The sequence below is a fragment of the Nelusetta ayraudi genome, unplaced genomic scaffold, assembly GCF_046127955.1.
Source record: "Nelusetta ayraudi isolate G7.1 ecotype Tasmania unplaced genomic scaffold, CSIRO-AGI_Nayr_v1 ptg000050l, whole genome shotgun sequence".
Lineage (NCBI taxonomy): Eukaryota > Metazoa > Chordata > Actinopteri > Tetraodontiformes > Monacanthidae > Nelusetta > Nelusetta ayraudi.
Genome location: NW_027466100.1, coordinates 839,887 through 862,452, shown reverse-complemented (window position 1 = coordinate 862,452; position 22,566 = coordinate 839,887). Strand labels below are relative to the sequence as shown.

Below are 22,566 nucleotides of genomic sequence, written 5' to 3'. Positions count from 1 at the left end.
CTAAGCTTAGCTTTTTTTTTGTCCTCATCCTTTGTAACGTTGGGTAATGTGCTCAGTGTACAGGTACTACCCGAAAAATTAGTATATCAAGTAAAAGTTGTTTTATTTTTGGCAATTTAACATAAAAGATGAAACCAACACATTTTATTGAGCCATTACACGCAAATTGACATTTTCTCAAGCAGTTCCTTGTTATAACTTTGCTGATTAAGATTTTCAGCTTATTAAAACCACAAACCCACAAACTCGGGACATTATTATAAAATTTGAGGGTTTTTTTAAGCTGCAAGACGTGATCAGCAAAATCCAAAGAAATAAAAACTTGAAATATATTGATTGGCATATTATTTGTTTATATAATATGTCAAATTCACCTTTTAAGTTGAATTGCAGGAATACAACAACCTTTTCAGGATATTCTAATTTTCTGGGTAGTACCTGTATATACGTAGCAGGTACAAAACATCAATGTCAGCATCAGATAAAGCGTTTTCTTCAACTCAACACTGTGCTTTCGCATTTTCTGAATGTGGGACCATCGCGGATCAATGTGGCTCAGAGGAAAATCCATAAATTGAAGCTGTGTCGTGAAAAAGAGAAATGCACATTCACTTTAATCTGTTTTGCATAGAAAAACAGTTAACAAGTTAAGATAGTGTGTCTTGACATGCATATACACATTTCATTTGTTGCTAAAAAAAATTTGATTATTTAGCATAAAAATATTTCCATCTCGGCAAGTGAAAGCATAAATCCATATGAGTATTTTAGTTTTGTTTGTGTTTCACTTTTTAGGTCCAATCTTGTAAAAAAAACAAACAAAAAAGAAACACTTGACCAATTAACAAAAAACAAAAACAATAATGTGTGTCTCAGTTCCATCTGTTCTTTGTGTCTCCACACAGGAAGTTAGAAGCCAACAGGAAGTTTAAAAAGCATCTCTGCAAGAGGCTGCAAGCAGAGGGTCAAATAGGTTGTTTTCTGGAAATTTAGAGTCCACAATGCCAAGCATCCCCACTTACGCTCATGTCGCAACAAACAGACGTGAAAAAGAAAATGTGGCACTTGGTTGCTGTTTTGTGGGTTTTCAAACAGCCTGAACGCATCAAGCAAATCTCAGACCGCTTTACGGTAAAGCTCTTCCACCACCACAACTGTATCGACTATTACCCTGAGGGGTGACTGCAACCAGAACTTCATGCATTTTAAGGGGAGATGCATCACACACTCAAAAATATACAGGCAGAACTTGATGAAGGGCACAATGACCCAGATGTTGCAGAAAGACAGAAATACAAAGAGCTAACCCCAGATAAGAGACAACGGGATGCCGAAGATGGAGCTCATGCCACGGTAGAGAAAAGACTTTGATTTTGTGTAGGTCTTGTAGCTGATGATCCACACCTCATCCACACTGCGAACACCGTCAGGCTCGGCAATCACGTCTCTAAAGTCTGTCCGGAGCAACAACAACAAAAAAAGAATTCACATTGTCTCATTAAAGTGATCACTTTTAACAACAACTAGCAAGACCTTATAGTATTATGACACTATCAGGTGAATTCTTAACAACGTAATCGACTATTTAACACCAGGACTGAAAGTGACCAGCAACGGTATACATTTAAAAACAAAATGCACCTTGACCATGCTCTCATTGATCAGCTTTGGGTCTCTGTCCGCCAGGTTGGTCTCTTCTGGGTCAACGTTCCTCCTAAGCACAGGGTCATCTTCATCAATTTCAGACATGGACCTGCTGTCAGACTGCTGCAGCAAAGTGAAAGAGAAGGTGAGGTTCTGGAGCAGTTGATGGCATGAGAAAGTTATGCAGCACAACCAATGCCACAAAAACAGGAAGTCAGCATTTTGGTTTGTGTGGCAGCCCGGGCATAATGGTAAAATCATATTGAGTGTTTTCCTACAGGAAGATACACAGAACATGCAAAAAAAATTGTAATGGCTTGTGTTCAGAATGTTATCAAAGCGTGCAATTATTACAATTCACAAGTGAGAGCGTTCTAATACTACTATGAAACAACTAGAAAAGTATTTTGTGCAAAAATAAATAAATAAATCATTAATAATTTGGGAAAATACTAAAATGACAGAATATAAATTCCAAAAAAAGTGCAAAGTGACAATAGTGTGAATAATCCCTGGGGCACATGTCTAGGTGTGTTGTGACAGTACCTCATAAATACTCAATGCTGTTTTTGATGTCTTTACTGGTAATTAGCCTACCGCAATATGAAAGTAAAGTATCCTCGGCCTTTCTATAAAGGAATCCTTGTAAGGAAGTTATCTCAGGGACTCTGCTGCTAATAATGTTGATCCTCGTTCTTCTCTGGCCAAAAAGCATTTCAACATTCTGGGAACAGAAATGACTAATCACATCACATTCCTTTTGTCACCAGCCCAGGTCTGGATTAGGGCTTAAAAATGTCATTAAATTTTGTCTGATCACAATAAAGGGCCCAGCAGATACCGTTGGGCTTCGACTAAAGTTGTGTAATAACTAGAGAGGGAGAAAAGAAAGCCCTCCGCCAGGGCTCAGTCCAGACTGCAGAATATGAGAGTCTCATTCTCTGGCCAGGTGGATGCTGAATCCTCCGCAGCACCTCCCTGCACTCAGCAGGAAGGGCCGCACAATCACGTCCAGCACGATGCTCCACAAGCTCAAACACTGGGTGCATGGACCAACCATCCTGCTATGGACGCACAAAATAGAAAAACACTGTCAGACCTGGTCCAGTGTGTACAATTTGGCTTGATTTATGATTTTTATATCGATAAAAGCTTAACATACTGGCAATATATAAAACAATAAAAGTGTAGTCAGAGGTGGGGGTAATGAAGTACAAAATACAATGTTTCATTAGTGGCAAAAATTAAAAAAAAAAAAAAAAAATTAAAATCGTTTTTTATTGTTTTTTAAGTACACATTAGAACCTGCACTTTCTTATTTTTACTTGAGCTTGAGTTTAATCAGTACTTTTACTTTTACCAAAGCATTTTACACAAGTAATTAATTGTACTTTTGCTTTAGTCCAGAATGTGAATACAATTACCAACTCGGCTTCTTGGACGTCTTTGGGGAAACGCAATCGTCGCACACACTCACAAACAAACTAGGTTAATGGTTCCCCCTTGTGGTCATTTAAATTACAAGCTTTTGTTTTTGCGCTCCGATCCTGTGAAACGCTGAGCAAATGTCCGCAACAGTTTCCAGCTGCAGAAAATGACAATACTTGAAACAGTCTCCTCCGAGCCTTCACAAAGTCGGAGAGACACTTAGCTGAAGGAGAGGGTGAAGCCGGCCATTGACGTCGGCGTTCTTTACAGGCTGTATTATTTACTCCAGCGCACTCAACGTCATGGGGGTCCTTCCTTCCGGTCTGGTGACGCGGTGCTGGTATCTTGTCGGTCAGTTGACGTCGCCCCTGCGGCTGACTTTATTCATCAGCCCCAGCCTACGGCAAACCGTCCTCTTCCTGTCCGGTGGTGGCCACCACCGGGGTCTGCGGCTCTTCCCTGCACACCTGCTCCTTCGTCATCTTTGCATCAGGCCGGTGGCAACCAGTTTGATCGGCACATTACCCCCAAGTTACTGTGCTGGAGTGTTACCCCTTCCTCCCCTGCTTTTTCAATATTACTTATTTCAAACTAAAACCGTATTCACCACTTCCCTCACTTGCACATTTGTTGCACACCTGTCTTGCATTGCCTTAATGAGGCGTCCGAAGGGACTGGACGTGTAGCTCGGACACCCGCTGTACCAACCAACACTCCCTCCAGGCCACGGCCACACACACACACACACACACACACACACCGTCCTCTCTGGCATTAGTGTCCAATGTGCTTTCGTATTTTCTTGAAGTAGAGACCTCGCAAATCATTGTGGCAGAGTAAAAATCCATAAGGCGAGGCTATGCTGCGAAAGAAGAAATTCATGTTCAATTTAATGTGTTTGGCACAGAAAAAAGGACAGCGTGTCTTGACATGTTTACACAAATTTCATTTGTTGCTATGAAATTAGATTGTATAGCTTAAAAATGTTTCCGTCTTGGCAAGTGAAATTAAGTAGTATAAATCTTTGGACTCTCACATTTTACTCATATGGCATTTGAGTTTAGTTTGCAATACTAGTTTTAAGGTCCAATGCTGTACTTAAAAAAAAAAAAAAAAGAAAGAAAGAAAGAAAGAAAAAAACATCATTTTTTTCACGTGCACCAGTCTAGGTGCTCGTTGTCGTTCCTCAACAAGCACTGACACAGGAAGTTAGAAATCAACAGGAAGCTGAAAATGCATATCTACAAGAGATTGTAAGCAGAGTCTAATACAGGCATGGCCCATTAAGCTTTTTAATCTGACTTGAACTTGAAGACATTATGTTAATAGTAAGTAAGCAATGAAATAGCTGTGTTTCATCCATTTTATGTTCATTTCCAATAGACATTAAAGGACATGTTTCTACATATCCCATGATATATTTTTTCTCCTATGAAGTGGAGACCAAAACACCCCACTCATCTGCTCCTGCACCGGCCCTCCTGTCAAATTTTAGAACCCATTGTGGCCCAAAACGTTTGCCCACCCCTGGTCTAATAGGTTGTTTTCAGGAAATCTAGAGTTTCGGAGGCGAGGTGGGTGGGTGATCCATTATACCAAGCATCTCAATTCTGTGTTACAAAATAAAGATATGAACTTGTCATATGGTAACAAACGGACAATGAAAGAGAAATGGCACTTGGTTTTGCCTCCAGCCAGATGTTTTGTGGATTTCAAACAGCCTCTTTGCGGAAAATCCCTCTCATTGTTATTAATGCTATCCTCACTGCCTTGCAGCAAGGGCGGAAGCAGGACTTTATGCACTTTATGAAGGGACGAATCAGACACTCAAATTCCACCTTGATGCACTTGATGCAGGGCACAACGACCCAGATGTTGCAGAAAGACAGAAATGCAAAGACCAGACCCCAGATAAGAGACAACGGGATGCCGAAGAGGGCGGTGAGGGTGCGGTACAAAAACCACTTTGATTTTGTGTAGGTGCAGTTGCTGATGATCCACACCCGATCCACGCTGTGAATGCCGCCAGGCTCTGCAATCACATCTGCGAAGTCTACCTGGAGCAGACAGAGGGAGGGACTTTTGTCAGATTAAAGTTATGGCTTTTAACAAAAATTAGCAAAAGACACAAGTACAAGACCTTTAATTTAATGACACTATATCAAAATGTGCAGATGAACTTTATCAAGAGACTTCTTGCAACTGTTGGTTTTTAATGCTGCTCAAGTCAATGAATCTTTCTCTAATGAGACATCAGACAACATCTTTGCGAGCGCTACGGAACATGAAACTTTAAGGATATTTGTTTTAAAACAACAAAAAAGACATTATACAACATCATTCATGTCTATATAGGACCAGAAGTGATAGTTAAAATGCTTTAAAAAAAAAAAAAAAGTAAATTGCACCTTGGCGACGTCTTCATTGATCAGCTTTGGGTCTCTGTTCTCCAGGTCGATCCCTCCTGGGTTACTGTTCGTGCCAAGCAGTGGCTCATCCTCACTGTTTTCAGTCATGGTCCTGCTCTTAGGCTGCAGCAGCAGCAAAGTGAAAGTGAAGCTGAGGTTCTGAAAATTTTAAAGAGTGATGGGAGCAAAGTTATGCGGTTAAGGGCAAATCAAAACAGGAATTAAGCATTTTGGTTTGTGTAAAAGATCATATCATTCACTTCTCCTACCTACAAGAACACACACACACATCAAGTATACACTGATGATGCCACACAGAAAGTCTGGTCCAAAAATGTTTTATTTTTCAGGGAAAACACTAAAAAGACTAGAATTAAAAAAAAAAAGTAAAGTAAAGTAGCGTGAATGATCTCTGGGATGTTTCTCAGTGTGTTATGGCAGTGCCTTATACTGTACATGGCATATGGAATTTATGAGGGCTCCACTTTGTTGTTGATGTCACTTCTGGTAGTTGGCTTACCTCACTAATATGAGAGCAATGTAACACCTTCCTCTTTCTAAAGGAATCCTTGTAAAAGAGGTTATCTCAGGGACTCTGCTGCTAATAATGTTGATCTTCGTTCTTCTCTGGCCAAAGCATTTCAACACTCTGGGAACAGAAATGACTAATCACACCACATTCCTTTTGTCACCAGCCCAGGTCTGGATTAGGGCTTAAAAATGTCATTAAGTTTTGTCTGATCACAATAAAGGGCCCAGCAGATACCGTTGGGCTTCGACCAAAGTGGTGTAGTAACTAGAGAGGGAGAAAAGAAAGCCCTCCGCCAGGGCTCAGTCCATGAAGAGCAGACTGCAGAATATGAGAGTGTCATTCTTTGGCCAGGTGGATGCTGAATCCTCCGCAGCACCTCCCTGCACTCAGCAGGAAGGGCCGCACGATCACGTCCAGCACGATGCTCCACAAGCTCTGTAGCCACCGCATGCCGATAAGAAGACACTGGGCGCACGGACCAACCATCCTGCCATGGACGCACAAAAGAGAAAACCGCTGAGTTCTCTTCAGTTTATGGGTATAAACGATGTTGCATGACATGAAATAGGATATAACCAATTCTGGAACTTGTGTGGCTCTTCCCACTTCCTCTTTTCCACAACACACCAGTTTCATTTCTTTGTGTGGGAGCTATTTGTTAGTCTTTAGTTTTTTGTTAACTAATTCTAAACAATATTTCTATTTGATTATTTTAGATATTTGTTTCATTTAGATTAGAGTTCTTTAGTATTTTCTTTGGCTGTTTGATTAGTTTAATTATCTCCAATCTTGATGTAGAGTTTGTCTAGTAGTTACTTTATTCATTTGTTTTAGGTTTGAGAATTTGGCTATGGCCAAATAGGGCAAATAAATAGAATGGTAGGTGTAGGACCAGAATTCACCCAGGTGGGCGTAGGTTTGTTTTTTTGTCAGAGAAAGAAAGGCAGGATTCCTTTGATCCTTGTTTGCTTATTTTGCAATGAAAAGTAAACCATGAAAACTAAATCTTTTGGAATTGGACATTGAATCTCTGTATGCTTGAGTTACAGACCCATTGTGCAAAGTTGCTCTTTGATTTACCTTTTTTGAACTTTAGTTTAAGGTTGTATATTTTTGATAAATAGCCACTACACTTTGTTTTTCTTTAAATTTTACTTTTCAGTTCGTCTTCACTGCTCCTTATTAGCGCGCCAAGGCAGACTTGGCCTTATTACAGTAGCGTTTGCGGGGGGGAGGTTAGATTTTCCTTTTATGTGCATTGATAACACCTGATGGAAACATACCAGATGTGGAAGCAGCTGAGGATGGCGAACAGGAGGCCAGAGAGAACTGACAGTGGAACGGCCAGGAGCGCCGTGACTATCCTGTAGATCCAGACCCTGCAGACCTCGAAGAGAGCGTGACTCCATATCCACACTCGGTCGCCGCTGCGCACCGACACTGGCTCAGCAATCACATCCTCAAACGATACCTGAGCGCACAAAAAGGAGATTTGGAGGTGGTGCGACAGAGGGTGAGTCTTCAGTCATGGTTCTCTACAGCCTCATGAAGCCTCATGTAAGTGAGTGTCTTAAATCCTTTGGATTTATCACACCTATCTTTAATCTGGTTAGAAAGCCAACAGTGTTAATGTTTAAGGAAACACATTAAAAAGGAAGAAGAAGAAGAAGAAGAAGAAGAAGAAGAAGAAGAAGATTTTTACAATCACATTTATTTACAAAATACAGGCTAAAAACTTATGCACCTTTCCTAACATAAATAAAGAAGAAGAAGAAGAAGCTTGGAAGGTGATTTGTTGACCAATCAAAATGTTAGCCTGCACTTTAGCCACATAGCTACAGCTCCAAGGTTCATGTTGATGCTCCTCCACTATAAACTTGCTAGCATTCTGTTGGAACCACTGAGGCAAAACGTTAAAGGTCTTCTAGTTCTGCTTAGATAGCTGCTGCTGTAGCATCCACGCTAGTCTCATTAGCAGCAGCAAGGCTTGTGGGCATTTCGTGCAAATCTTCTCTGTCTTTCTGGGCCTTTCAACACTTGCACAGCTGATTTGTTTAGGAATCCTGGAAACCATTGGGATGGAAATGTTTTCTATTTGAGTCTGGCAAGACAGATGAAGGAAGAGGATTTCCGATTTGCAATTCCAAGCTGTTGTGCGAGGTTACACATCATAAGCGGGTCAGCAGATGCACAAACACTCCAACCGAGAGTTCAAGAGCGTACGTCATACCTGGAGGCAGTCATTGACACCACGGGGGTCTCTGGCGTTAATCAGGGGTTTGGTGTCGCTGATTTCCACCAGTGTGGACGTGTGAATGTTTTCCTCCTCGTCCAAAGAGGCAGGGGCCCTCCACAGCACCTGAGGTTCCTCCCCGTTATCGAGTTCATCGAGGTCCCCGGGGCTCCCCAGGTCGAGCTCCACTTCTTCCAAGTCCTCGCCTTTCATCATGGTGCCCATCTAAACGTGCCGAGAAATCACAGTCCGGAGAGCCGAGCGTCTGTGTGTCACTGCACTCCCAGCTCGGCTGACTGGACCCCTTCAGCTGGCCGCACGCTCAGGTTATATTGGGAAAGTTGTGGTGCCCTGGATGGTATTTGCAGATGGTCTGTCAAGTAAAGATTATCTTCCTGTGCTTTGGGAGGACAGGAAGGGTTGGGCGGGATATAAATACACACAGCATGTTCACCCATATATCCTGATACACACTGGTGGGGAATTGAATCACTCAGGCACAAAATGGGACTAATCAGAGAAGCACAGACAAGGAACATATGCAGGTTCAGAAAATGACGTCGAATCATTTGTAGGTCAGCTGCATCTGTGTTCCTTCTTCATGTTAACTTTGGTTCTCCGTTTTGAATAATTTTGATCTTGCAAATACAACACCATTCCAATACAACGATGCCCTCCGCTGGCCTCCAATGGGAAGTGCTTATTCTTATTTAGACATGGAAATCACATTACTACTATTTGGAACACAGACCTACATCCATTCTGAAAAGCTGAATTTAGGAATTTCTCACAAGCCAAATCGCCACAACTCACTAAAATTACACAGAAAATCTTGGAGGATAATTTATTGCGACACATGTTAACACCAAAATACAGAAAACGCATCATGCAAGTTTGTCTCTTAGAACAAACTAACCCTTGGTGGGCAAGCAACCATCTAGGGAAATTTACTTGACTTTAATTTGCATATTAACAGTGATGTCCTTTTTTTTTTGTTGCCTAAATTACTTTTTGAATGAATTGCTCTCGCTCTCTCTGTGTTTCAACAGGCTTGGATTCCTGTGCTTCCGACATGTGGAATATGTTTTCCCAAATGGTTTGAAGAGAATCTGTTGACCTCTGTTTGGACCCATTATGTCACTGTTGTGTCTAAATGTTCTAATAGCTCAGCTGTAATTACTAGTAGTGAGACTGTGACAAATTCTGCCATCATTTTCTTTCTTTTTATTGATAGTGGAGAACAGAAAAACATGAGTGAGTGAATACAACACTTGCGGGCTGGACCACAACTCATAATATCGTATCTGCAGTTTTGTTACTTCCTGTGAGTTGAGTGGAGGCTGTTTAGCAGATCACGTCATCGGGAAAGCTAAAAGACGTTTGCATGTTTAAAAAAAAAAAAAAGGAGAAGAGATCTGCGTTTGTCCAAAAACTACCTCATATAAGACAAGAAGCAGCAAAAGGCACTGCAGAGTCTCCATGGTAGCGTACATAACATGCAGCACAGAGTGTATGATAGTGTTGGACAGTTTCCTGTGTCCATATTGGAGACGGTGGCATGCTAATGGATCACACAGCACCAGATGTCGCCTGTTTGTGTCCTTAGCTGCTTCACAGGTGAGGTCAACACACACCATAAGGGACCAAAAATAAATGAGATGTACTATATTGCCTGGTCACTGTGTCCTCTGGGTTGTTGAAATATGTTCTCATCAACAGGAGGCTGAGCTGTGCAATTAGTTTTCGCTTAATGCAAATAAAATAAAATAAAAAAACAAGGAAAAACAGTTCAACCATATTAAAAAAAAGGACAGATTTTCAATGCCAGGGCTTATGAAGAAAATCAATTTCCATTCAACATTTGAACTAAATCAAAATAGTTTAAAAAACTATTACATGAATGTATCTATGTATCTATTTTCTTTTGGTAATTCCAATCACATGCTGCGGGTCAACGTGAGCGATGCACCTCTCTTTGGAGATAAAAAATAAAATAAGAAAATACCTGATGTGGCATCAAAAGGAAAAAAATAATAATTCAAGTTTCATTACATTTCCTGACAGGTCCTCTCTCCAGCCTTTCTGGCTAGAATACTTTGATTAACACAGGTCTTTCTAATGACATCAGTCGGGGCGCTCTGTTCCAATCAGTTCTAAAAGAATCCAGCTGCTGCTCTGGTGCCTGGTGTTGGCTCAGCGGAAAGGTTCCGCCACACTGAGCGGAACAAATTGTGTTAAATGCACCTCTAACTACAAGCGCTTTCTTCTCATTGTGGCTGCAGAGAACAAGGTCGACACAGAAAATGGGATTCGGTGTGTCGCCAGCTAGGCAAACCTTCAGTAAAGCTGATCAGAGACAACAGTACAGATGAGAGACACATCAAGGGACCACAGGCAGGAAATGCACAGCTGGACAAGGTGCACATGGAAGAACAATTAAAAAACAAAAGGAGAAAACATCAGCGTTGTTCCAAATATCAGCTTTACACTCTCATTGTGTGGCACAAATCTCTACATATCCAACTTTATCCGACTTAACCAAAATTGCACTTTCATTTTGCATGACAGAAAGCAGAGTTGTTTTTTTTCTTTAATTGCTCCATTGCTACTTCATATTTTTATCCTACAACCACCGCTGATGATGATTTTATTGCAAACTTTGTAAAAAAGGCAGCATTGACATAATTTAACTCACGTTAACAAAACTCACCCCAATGTGATCAAAATGTCCCGCTGTTGCCAGAGCGAGCTAGCAAGCTAGTACATGCTAACGTTAACCAGCATCCTAACTGCATTTGAATGCAGGTAGGATGCTTTTTGTTTAAAAATCACTTTTAAAATCCAGATGCAGCGCTTACTTTACGCTTCAGACAGGCTTTATGCGGTTCCAAAGCAGAGGTAGACGCGTGCTTATCCTGGGACTGGGCAGAGGAAATGTGTGTCTGCTCAACTTGTGATGGATTTACCTCTTGTGTTTGTACACTCTGTCCCCAGCAGTAGCAGCTTATTGTGGTCGCGAGGTCACGGGGACGGTGAGACAGAGCTCCTGCCCACCGCCTGTCAATCCAGCTGTTTTTCGCTACAACAGGTCAGACAGATTATTATGTCCGCTTAACAATCACCAACTTAGCATTTAGTTTTAGTTGGGATTTGTTTGCATAAAATCCCTCCTTACAAAAGAAAGGCCAGGAACATTTTGTGGCCGTGTTCACAGATGGTTGTATCTTTAACAGACAATAATGAACCTGATTTTGTATAAATAATAAATGAAATTCTCTCTCTCTCTCTCTCTCTCTCTCTCTCTCTCTCTCTCTCTCTCTCTCTCTCTCTCTCTCTCTCTCTCTCTCTCTCTCTCTCTCTCTCTCTCTCTCTCTCTCTCTCTCTCTCTCACACACACTCTCACACACACACACACACACACACACACACACACACACACACACACACACACACACACACACACACACACACACAGTTTTAGATTGCTGCTTTTTAATCCACTATTGCAGCTCTCCACACCTGTGTCATTGAACCCAGAGACTGCAGCTCTTGAGTTTTTATGCACCAGGCCTTGATTACAAGTGATCACACCTGTGGACTCTTGCAGCAGGTGTGGTGTCTTTCCACTCGCACATCAATAACATAACCCGCTCTGCATATTTCTACTTCATCATTATCATTAATGGTCTCCGCCCATCTCTTGCCCCTCACCCCACTGCCGTCCTGGTCCACAGTCTCATCACCTTCTGTACTGACTGCTGTAACTCTCTCCTCTTTGGTGCTTCTGCTGGAACTCTCTCCCATCAGACATCCCTGACACAGACTCTCTTTCTTTATTTAAATCCAGACTCAAAACCCATCTGTTTAAATGATGCCACTCCACCTAATTGTGTTGTTTCATTTTATTTTAGTTTTTATTTTACTCATTTATTTTATTATTTACCTTGGGTGCTCAGAAAGGCGCTTACAAATAAAATGTATTATAATTATTATTATTAGACAGAGGAGAGAAAGACATACACATAAAAAAAAAGAAGAAGAAAAAAACCCTCACACATACTTGGCCCACCGGCAGGAACACTCAGTTTAATCTTTTCACTCTGAGCAATGTTCACAAATAGCTAAGTGGTATTTACGATGCATGTGAAAATTCAGCACACAGTGTTCTTTTCATTTGTCACCATGTTACAGCTTTTCTATCTATCCTTAGTCTAATCTGTGTGGGAAAGCCCCGAAACACTCAGCAGACAGTCTTCATTGACTAGGTTTAAAAAAAAAAATCCCAATTTTAAAGCTTAATCAATGTATTAAATATGGGAGGGAGATGAACACACCTCATGAATAAATACAGATTTAATTCTTAGTTGCTAATCTTCCAGTCTATGCATATTAAGAGGGTATTAGAGACAACCACATCCTATGTTATGAAATGGAATTTTCTCCTTATATAATCATGTGTGAACCAGGCTCATAGTCAGTCACGGGCTCCTCGTGGACACACAGACGACACAGTTGTCAGGACTCAGAGATCCAGAGGCTCATCTGTACACATGGGGGCTCTGCCGGCACTTGTTTACCAACACACATAGGAGTGTTTGTGTGAGAACATGTGGTTAATATCATGGCTGTGGTACACAATCACATCTTGTAAAGCTCTGAAAGTCTTTCATGGCCAAGTGACAGATAATGACACTGCAGCTCAAAGACAGCTTTAACATGGCCTTCATGCATGCAGCCTGAATTGTAATATACAGGAAATCCATACAGAAATACAATTTTACTTACCTTTGTCACTCGATTATGTGCACACAAAGATTCAGCGGAAGATACATTATGTTTACCAAGATGATGTATTGTTTCAGTCACTCATATTGGACAGACAGACAGACAGACAGACAGATATATAGATAGATAGATAGATAGATAGGTCTTTCTCACAGTTAGTTGCTATCTTGTACCACCATATTTTAAGGAAGCTGGGTATGGACAACTAAACCCGTCTGACAGTGTCTTTCATATACTGTATAGGTGACTGCTCACATCTTCACATAAACCAAAAAAGAAGAAGGTAGACGAGGAGGTATCCGTGTTTGAGTGCGTAGGGGTGGCCTGCACACCCAACGTAGTTCACTGACAAGCTCAAGAGGGGGGGTAGAGTGAAAGACGTTGCAATCTAAAAAGTAACCTGATAGGACTCAAGTATGTGATGTTGAGGGGACCCTCTGTGTTCCAAAAAATATAACATGTGGGGTGCCCCAAGGTTCGATCCTAGGCCCTCTATTATTTTTAATCAACATAAATGATATGTCAGCTGCAGTAAAGTGCAAGCTGCTACTATACGCTGATGATTCTGCTTTACTCGTCCCAGGTTGTAAGGTTAAAGACAATGACACAGAGCTTTAGTCTGACAATCAGTGGCTTGTAGACAATAAGCCCCCTATACATCTGGGCAGGACTGAATCAATTTTGTTTGATACTGAAAGGAAGTTGATCAAATCTAATATGTTAAAGGTGATGTGTAATGGGTCTGAGATGGTGTCCAAATCAAGTGTCACATATTTGGGTCTAACATTGGATCAGTCACTTACGGGTGAATCTATTGCATCTAAAGTTTTAGCCAGTTGTGTCTGTAAGTTGAAGTTTTCATGTCATGTGACAAAGCTTTTGAACTTCTCTTTAAATCAATTACTGTTTTTAACTTTTAACGTATTATTGCCTTGATCCAAACTTAAAATAAAATCAATCAATCAATCAATCAACCAACCACGTGATGTTGCTTGTTCAAAATCTCCAAGTATTATACTCTTAACCTTTAAGTAGCAGTGGGGCAGTTATTTTATTTTATTTTTTCAAAAAGTATCAAGTATGTCATGTTTCACAACACAAAAATGTATTTTATTTCATTAATGCATTTACATATTCCATGTGAATTTCCCTCCAGGGCTGAATAAAGTGTCTATCTATTTATCTATCATCGTGTTTGCTTTACTGAAATACTGCTGGCAAACAGGTTTCTCAAGATCCATCAGTCTCTGCAGATCACTTGCTACCGTCTAGTTGGAGCGCAGCAGTGCGCTAACTACTCCTCAGGAATCTGCCCTGGTATCCTGAAACCACTCTGCCCAGAGTGATCCAGAGTACTTCCGGCCGCAGAGAAGCTTGAGCGGGTCTCAGTTGTGCAGCTGCTCCTGTGGAGGAACTGCAGGAAGTTCTCGTGGTGGCCAGACACAGTGAGCTCCGCCGGCCGGCCGCCGTAGCAGCGCCTCAGCTTGTGCAGCTCCTCCCTGATCTGGCGGTTGAGGAGTCCGTAGAAAAACGGATTCACGGCGAAGGAGGAGTATGCCAGCCAGGTGACGGCCTCCTCCAGGCCCTCCTTGGCCTTTGGCGCTTCGTCCAGCATCACGTGGACGTGGAAGGCAAAGTAAGGGAGCCAACAGACGAGGAACTGGCCGACGATGACCAACAGGGTGAGCGCCGCCTTGCTGCTCCCGCCGAAAGGCCGGCTGCGCGCCGCCCGCCGCCGCCGTGGGGCGGCGCTGCTGCGGGTCGTGATGATGGTGGTCTGGCTGTCGATGGAGTCCGAGCGGTTCTTCAGCTGGCCGCTCGTCCACAGGGGCAGTGCTCCGTGTTGGCGGGCGGCCACTCGCGCCACCTTATACACGTTGCAGTACACGGCGAAGATGACCGCGGCGGGGAGGCAGAAGCAGGTGAGGCTGAACAGAGCGGAGAACGCCCGCCCGTGGTCGCCGTGGTCGCCGCGGTGCAGCGAGCAGCTCCGGGCGCCACGGGACGGCCAGCCGAGGAGGAGCACGGTGGACAGGCCCAGCCCCAGCGAGGCCGCCCACACCGCGGCTATCACGGCCGCCGTCAGCCCCGGCGTCATCTTCACCTCGTAGCGCATGGGGTGCACAATGTAGTAGTAGCGCTCCACGCTGATGGCAGTGATGGTGAAGATGGAGGCGGCCACCAGCGCCACACTGAAGAACAGGTAGAGGCGGCACCCTGGCGCCGTGAAGGGCATGCCGGCGTAGCCCGAGGCGATCTCCAGCGGCATGAGGGAGGCTGCGCCCAGCAGGTCCACCGCGCACAGGTGGCACACGAAGGCAAACTTTCTGAGTTGCGGGGCTTTGACGACCACCACCAGCACGGCTGTGTTGGCCAGCAGGGCCACGGCGTTCAGGACGGCCACAAAGAAGACGCCCGTCAGCTCCCCCGTACGTGGCTGCGGGTTCGGGAGGGAGCCCAGCTGTCTGCCGGCCGCCGTGGGGACCTGGGGCGTCCAAATCGGGGAGCTGTCATTGTGGTCGGGGTGCAGGTGTGAGCCGCTCTGCTGCTCCATGGTTCATTCATAGTACAGGCTTCATAGCGCGCAGCGCCTCCATTGTTGTTGACCCTCCAGGCATTGAATCTTCTCTCCTGGAGGGGAAAGAAAGAATGTTCAATGGGCTGTTTAACAGAAAGACTTGCTGAACACTTGCAGTGACAAATATTATCTCATGTTATATGGAAATCACACCAGTGGTGGAACCAGACATGTTTCCTTGGGGTGTGAGATCAGGCCGGAAACAACTACAGGACTGTTTTATATTTATATTTTGTTTTTATTGCTCTATTCATTAAATGTCCTCAGGGTAACCTTATAACTGTCAGCCTGTCACCATACCAATGAATTAGAGATCATCATCAGAAATCATCATGTCAATCATCATGTCAATCATCAAGTCAGAAATAGATTATGCATATTAAATACATAGATGTATTCATACATTTTAAAAAAGATACTGTACATCAATCAACAAATATGACTTGAGATGCTTCGGCATGGAAGTGTAAGGATTTTTGTCAAATGACTTGACCACCACCACCACCAATGGGGTGGCAATGGCCACCTCTATCCACCACGTAGCTCCGCCCCTGGACCATACCAATGAATTTTTCTCACTTTAGGTTGACGTAATACTGAGCAGTATTGGAATGTGTTGCCTTGTTGTCACCTGGAAAATTTAACTTGATTAACACAATTTATTGATTTTCTCCATCTCCCATTGCAAAAATGCTGTCTTCAAATCTGAATAATGCAAATATTAACTCTAACGGTAATGATATTGGCAAACTTCTGTTTCTAAAGTCCCTTCTTCTTTTTCCAATTCAACATTAAGTCCGTTGGGCTTCTTTTAAAAACACAGATCACTTACTCAAAACAAATGTGTAATCACCAGCATGCCGAGCCCAGCACAACCTTAAACAATGATGAGAGCGCGGTTGCGGCTTGAAGCTATTGACAAGTGCTCAATAGCTCATCTCATTTGCATAAAAAAAGGAAAGAAAGACAGTGAGCATACATGCTGTATGGAGAAACATGATCAATGGGAATAATTCATGGAGGACTATCCTGTCTCTCCTCTGTCCATACCCAGCCTTTTGAAACAGAAGATAATGAGTGCGCTTGTTACAGCCCAGCTGCAGGGAACTAACTGGGTTGATTAATATGTGTTCAGTGTCACCGTGCACTGCACCATCAAAGGGAGAATCTCTTTCCAAGACGGTTTAGTTTTTTGTTTTATAAATTACAAAATAGTAATCGTCATAGAAGATTAAAACTTGAGAAATTGAATTGAAAACGTATCTTTGCCTTTGCCGTTTTCCAGCCCTCCCCCTCTGTGACATTTAATCACAGCCTCACATTTGACAATCAAGTTTCGCATCTAGTACTGTGGAAGATGATGCGTCCTAAATACGTGCGCTTGTTTACTGCCGCCGATACTTTTTGCCCAGCTGTAATCTTCCCTGATGGGGAGCTATTGGCATGCAGTGCTCGCAACTAAGAGTTTATCCCCATGCGGGTGAGACTGGTAAATGTAGAGTACAGTCGCCTCGCGTGGGCGTTATGTAAGGCTGTCCTCATTTCCCACCCGGTTCCAGTTGCAGCCGGCGGCATATGCAGCATCCTCGAGTTCACGTCTTCCTCCTGAACGGAACGGTGACTTTTCAACCTTTGTGTGAGTTTGCACTGCATTTGCTCCAGTCGCGCGGCGTGGGAGTAACGTGAGTCAGCCGAAAGAGGCCAAACGTGGCTTTGCCTCTGTTTACCTTGTTCTCTGTTGCTAATTGCGTAGGAGAAAGAACTGTTATAATGTGGGGATTTTGCAGCTCTTTAAATCCCACACAAAGCTGTGTTGCTGAGCATTTCAGCCTGAGCAGGAAAAACCCTTTAATCCCACTCTTCCAGATGACCTGCTGAATTATGCTAATGACCAATTTGAATGCAAAGTGATTGGACTTTGTAGTAAACTTTTACAAAACAAAAAAAAAATGCTATGAAAGAAGTAGCGAAAGCCAGAAATCGCTTCAACTGCCGCTGAAAACAAAAAACCACACAGGGAAACAGGGCCACATCTATTATCCTTGTGCGAAAACTTGGTTTGATAATGTGCAAATATTGAAATAGTGAAATTCAAGCTGAGAAGATGAGACCATATTCCATTTACAGCATCCAAGTGAAATCACAATTAGCAACAGGGCCGCCGCGTCCTTTAGCTCCTGTAAAATAGACCATGTGAGGATTATCTCCACTGACTTTTCTGGATGTAGAGGAAAGATTAGAACACGCTTAAGGTCACATGTTCAAAAATCATTATAATTTGAGGTATATATCTACAATTGGGGATTCCTGGTAGACAGAGCATCATTAAACTGTGAATACTGTCAAGTCCTGTTGCACTCATCATTCATATGGCAATCCATTTTTTTTTTTTCCATTTTTTTGCATTTTTTTGTACTTATCACCTTCTTTGTTTTTAAAAATTGTTTTTAGAGCTTGGAGTTACAGAAATATTAGCACAGGATTTTGTCAAGTCAAACCTCAAAGTGATTTTCTAACCCAAGAATTAGATTATTAAAGTTAAAGTTAGAAAAATCAAAAGAAACAACTTCAACTTCTTAAGAATTTGGAGCTTTAGGGCTGTATGTCGGCAACACCCGCCATATCATTTCAAATATCCCAGAGCACTAAATCCCTGTTAGGGTAAAACTAAATTCAAAGCAGTACTTACCTACACCATGAAACATATGGATCGACTTGCTGCTGCTCCTACACAAAGTTTCTCAAGAGCGTTGTCAAGTTGTGCAGGTCCAAATCACGGTGATGAATCACAAGCAGGGATTTTATGTTCAGGTAGCCTTGGCGATATTTCAAAACGGCACTGACAAGTTCCAGACTTGGCCTCTGACTCTGCGGGACAGAGGAGCACAGAGGTGATGCGCTGTGCGTCCACTGTCAGTGCACAGCTGCTTAGACTGAGGGGAGGGGGAGAGGGAGGGAGGGAGGGGAAACAGGGAGGAGCCAGTAATCCAGTCGTTCAAATCCCATCTATAAAAAAAAAAAGCATGACTGTATCAAACAACCACCCACTGGCATTAACCATTTCAAGCACGCTAATACATTTTTTTTTTTTTTTATCTCTCATGCGCCTGTTTATGCACTCAATTTTCTCTCCTCCTGATAATAGAGAAGCATCAAAATATTGGGTTTGTTAAGTCCGTTTACCAACTTACTTCTGACACTTCTCTCCCAGTTGATATCACTTTGCTTCTGAAGATTGAACTGTAAGGATTCCCTCAAGGGAAGTGACCAAGGCTTCAAACAGGGCTCAGTGCTGACACCTGCTGTTATCAGGAAGATTTGTGGTGATTGTGTGTCTGATTATCAGTGTCAAAGTCTAATCCTCAAAGATTTATTCACACGTGTAAAGGCCAGAAAGTACATTGCAACCAATCTTAATGTTAATCCATCTTTTCTGATGGTTCACTTGATCTCACATATTTAGTTTCGAACTGTGAACTGTTATTAACAACAAATTGCAGCACAATTAACTTATAACTGATCAAACTATAAATATGGATTTGTCTATTACTCCTCAGGTTAATATCTTCTCCAGGTACTCGGACGTCCTCCGAACGTCCAAAAACAGGCACGAGTGCCAATCAACTGAGGACAGCTGGGATAGACTCCAGCACCCCCTGTGACGGAGTCCAGGAGAATGCAAATGGATGATGGATGGATGGATGGATGGACGGATGAATGATGGATGGATGGATGGATGGATGGATGGATGGATGGATGGACGGATGAATGATGGATGGATGGATGGATGGATGGATGTTCCTTTTCATGCCACTAGAGTCCATTTAACCTGCATACCGTACTGGAGTAGAGATGACAGCCGTGCTATGGATTTCATAGCTTTATTGGACCCTCAGGTGTTTAAGCACAGTAGACATAAGTAGTGACAATTCCGTGTTGAAGCAAGACAATTAAATATTACTGTCAACGTGTACAATATCGATCTGTGTAATGCTGGATTCATCATTAGCTACTGGGTGGGAAAAAACACACCAAACTTTGTTTTAACACTTGTGCACGTTTTACTTTCACCCACTCTCACGGACACTCGCACGCACACACACACACACACACTCACACAGTAAATCAGTTTCACTGTTTGACAAAGGTTGACCGGTAACACCTAGTATTCAGTCATAGCCACTGACGATCTATAAACAGTATAACACCATTCTGTCGTGTTTTTCCTAATCACTGCTGTGACACTGTACTGTATTAAATGGTAAATGAAATGAGTTGGGTCACCAGTTTACACTCTTTTTTTTTTAAAACATGACAGATGGTAATTTACTAATCTAAGTAAAAAAAGAAAAAGAATTCCAAAAAGCTCTAGAAACATCTACTAATATCAAGCAGCAACAAACTAGACGTCGATTCTAAAAAAAGTGCGACCTGCTACAATACACAACTTGTGACTAACAGTTAAAGGCAGAGGCAATAGGCGATAACTGAGCTCCGTTCTCTGAGTGGAGGGAAGTGTCTTGACAGTAGCTCTGTTCCATCGCAGCTTTGTTTTCCGCTTTACATAAACCGAGTCTTTTCTTTAAGAGTTTGTCCTCGTTGTTCAGCTTTGTGCGGATCGCAGTTCTGATCTGGCTCTGGTCAACGTTGAACTTGGCGGCCACGTGATCTGAAGGCCGAAGCAAAAGTATTTTCCGATCAATCCCATTTGACCGGACTTAATAAAAACACATGTAATGTGGCTTTGCTGCGAGTGCTTGAAATTCAATGGCGCCAACCTACCAATTATACTTCTTAGAATCTCGGGTGGGAGTTGTGGTTTTGGACAGTCGTCGCCGCTAAAGGTGGTCCGCCGGCCCTGCAGAGAGTGTGTGGCCAATGTTTCCCTGTCGAAGAGTATCATCAGCAGGGCTGACGTGTACTTTTTGTAGTCTGCCATCTCGGCGATGCGTTCGTAAAGGTTTTTGGGCACTCGTAGATTCTCAGACAGATACAGAAAGCTGTGTTCATCCTAAATAAGAAAAGAAACGGAGTGTTAGCAAAACTATATTGACAAGAAATGGCGACTTTGTAAGAATTCCTGAACTCATAAAATTGTTTCTAGATGATCAGCCTGATAATAAAAAAAAATGTCAGACTGAAGCATATCCATGAAAGCAGTTGCAATCAAGGTGTTCTGGCATCACCATGAAGCACTGAATGACTCCATGCTCCTCTGGTTTTGTTGTGTTGGTTTTCTAACTCTATAGGGAAAAAAGTGCAGGTGAAATAAAGCAACTCTCTGATGCTGCTTTGGTCCTGACCTCAGCCATGTTGTGAATGGCTCTCATCTCCGCCTCAGACTCGTTCAGGAAAGACACAGTTTCACTCTGAGAGTTCTGTGGTTCAACTGACGCTTCGCCTCCTTGAAGAACGTGATCGAGCGTGACTCGCAGCTCGTGCGCCGTGTGCCTCATCTGCATCATGAGGGTGTTCATCTCTGGGGAGAGGAAAAGGTTACTTTACAAAAAATAACATGCAAGGATACAGAATAGGATCATTCCAGAGGGGTCAGGGTCATTGGACAGTTTTGTTGCCAGCACGTCTCAAAACAAAGAAACACACAACTGGCCAAATGAGCCAATAAAAGTTAGTCAATTAAAATTCAACTTTCTTACCAGGTTGAGTATTCTAATGCATCTTTTCCCAAAACGTTCTTAAAAAAAAATGTTTGGAAATTATTCTGTAAATCTTAACATAATGTGGTGTTACTTCTTCCACATTCACATCTTTGACAATTTTGTTAAATTCCCTGCACTATATAATGAACGTTATAAAGTTCAATGGACTATTCTCTTCAAGAGCAGCACTTATTCGCCTCATCCAATAAGTTACAGGAAGTGTATTTGAAGGGAATTTTAGCTAGTAAACAAACTGTTAGTCATCTTTTCCACCCACCTTTCAGCTCTCTCAGTTCTTTCTCTGCCAGGATCCTGCATCTACGCTCATACTTGAGCTGTGCTTGCAGTTGCTCTATTTTCATGAGAAGACTGACGGTGTCGGTTCTGATGCCCGGACTGGGAGCAATGTCTTCCTCGAATTCAATAGCGTCATGCTGCAAGAGAGGAAGACACGCAGACACGATCCCCACATGCGGTGATGTCAACAAACAACCGCTGCTTTTCTGCCATACGTGGTCCAATCGCGATTCCTTACCTCGTTGTTGGGATAAGGAGAGTAGCTGGACTCCTCGACCAGCCTGTACTTATCCTCCAGTGGATCACAGCCAAACTCCGCTGTGTCGGAGCCAATTTTGATCATCTTGACTGGTGGTAGTGTTGGAGTTACTCCTGCCTCTCTCTTAGGGGGCATCTGGCACAAAGAAAATCAACCAGAGGTGAAAACACATTTGACCAGTCGCCGCCGCCAGTTGTGACTGTCTGCCCATGGCGAAGTGAAACTTCCAGTCAACATGTGTTCAGCTGCTTAGCCGTTTGTTATTTCAAACTCACCCTCGCGACAAAGACGATAATGCAAAAGTTAGTTTACGTTGCAACCCCCTCCCTCTCTCCCCAACCCCTCCTACTAGCCCCCAGATTGCCTCCAGCTGGGGCCACCCGAGTCTGTCATGGCATCATCTAAAGAACATAGATTTGAAGGTCTGACGGTTCAAAAGAGGCTCACCTGGCCGTTTTAGCGTCACTTCAGAAATTTACAGTAACCCCTCTGAATGAGGACAGACAATGCGCAGTAAATGGAAATACTGCGTAGTAGAGGAAGTAGTAGTACTACTGCAGTAGTACAGTTCATGGATCCTGATACAATTACGTCTTATTTTTCACTGTCGCGCCGAACCTTTCCGCCGCGAAATACTCCTCCCATAGCTGCATTTTACACGGTATATTACGCATATGTTTAGGAGCACTGTGATGTGAAATTTATATTTTTACAATTATGAGCGGAACGATGGTTCAGAAAC

The 22,566-nt window shown here is 42.8% G+C and overlaps 4 protein-coding genes and 1 long non-coding RNA gene across 6 annotated transcripts; all 5 read right to left on the bottom strand.

Annotated features, from left to right (window-relative positions):
* Positions 1-26: 26 nt before the first annotated feature.
* Positions 27-2,552, bottom strand: LOC142895922 (uncharacterized). Its single transcript, XR_012928274.1, has 2 exons — positions 1,642-2,552; positions 27-1,454 (listed from the first exon to the last, which is right to left on the bottom strand). It is a non-coding gene; the product is annotated as an uncharacterized LOC142895922 (long non-coding RNA).
* Positions 2,553-4,784: 2,232 nt separating this feature from the next.
* On the bottom strand, positions 4,785-5,588 carry LOC142895683 (caveolin-3-like). Its single transcript, XM_076036903.1, has 2 exons — positions 5,481-5,588; positions 4,785-5,129 (listed from the first exon to the last, which is right to left on the bottom strand). The coding sequence occupies exons 1-2, from the start codon at positions 5,586-5,588 to the stop codon at positions 4,785-4,787; spliced, it is 453 nt and encodes a 150-aa protein (XP_075893018.1).
* Positions 4,989-8,607, bottom strand: cav4a (caveolin 4a). Its single transcript, XM_076037279.1, has 4 exons — positions 8,243-8,607; positions 7,296-7,483; positions 5,481-6,499; positions 4,989-5,125 (listed from the first exon to the last, which is right to left on the bottom strand). The coding sequence occupies exons 1-3, from the start codon at positions 8,468-8,470 to the stop codon at positions 6,349-6,351; spliced, it is 567 nt and encodes a 188-aa protein (XP_075893394.1). The 5' UTR covers positions 8,471-8,607; the 3' UTR covers positions 4,989-5,125; positions 5,481-6,348.
* Positions 8,608-14,077: 5,470 nt separating this feature from the next.
* On the bottom strand, positions 14,078-19,351 carry LOC142895755 (putative G-protein coupled receptor). The gene is made up of 3 exons (XM_076037023.1): positions 19,159-19,351; positions 18,298-18,476; positions 14,078-15,661 (listed from the first exon to the last, which is right to left on the bottom strand). Exon 3 carries the CDS (start codon positions 15,582-15,584, stop codon positions 14,325-14,327), a length of 1,260 nt encoding a protein of 419 aa, XP_075893138.1. The 5' UTR covers positions 15,585-15,661; positions 18,298-18,476; positions 19,159-19,351; the 3' UTR covers positions 14,078-14,324.
* Positions 19,352-19,475: 124 nt separating this feature from the next.
* LOC142895756 (uncharacterized) lies at positions 19,476-22,492 on the bottom strand. 2 transcript variants are annotated; one of them, XM_076037024.1, is made up of 6 exons: positions 22,272-22,492; positions 21,804-21,959; positions 21,546-21,702; positions 20,912-21,087; positions 20,391-20,619; positions 19,476-20,277 (listed from the first exon to the last, which is right to left on the bottom strand). In XM_076037024.1, exons 2-6 carry the CDS (start codon positions 21,957-21,959, stop codon positions 20,063-20,065), a joined length of 933 nt encoding a protein of 310 aa, XP_075893139.1. In that variant the 5' UTR covers positions 22,272-22,492; the 3' UTR covers positions 19,476-20,062. The 2 variants fall into 2 exon arrangements, with proteins under 2 accessions (XP_075893139.1, XP_075893140.1); XM_076037025.1 differs by lacking the exon at positions 22,272-22,492 and adding an exon at positions 22,100-22,250.
* Between the last annotated feature and the right edge of the window lie 74 nt (positions 22,493-22,566).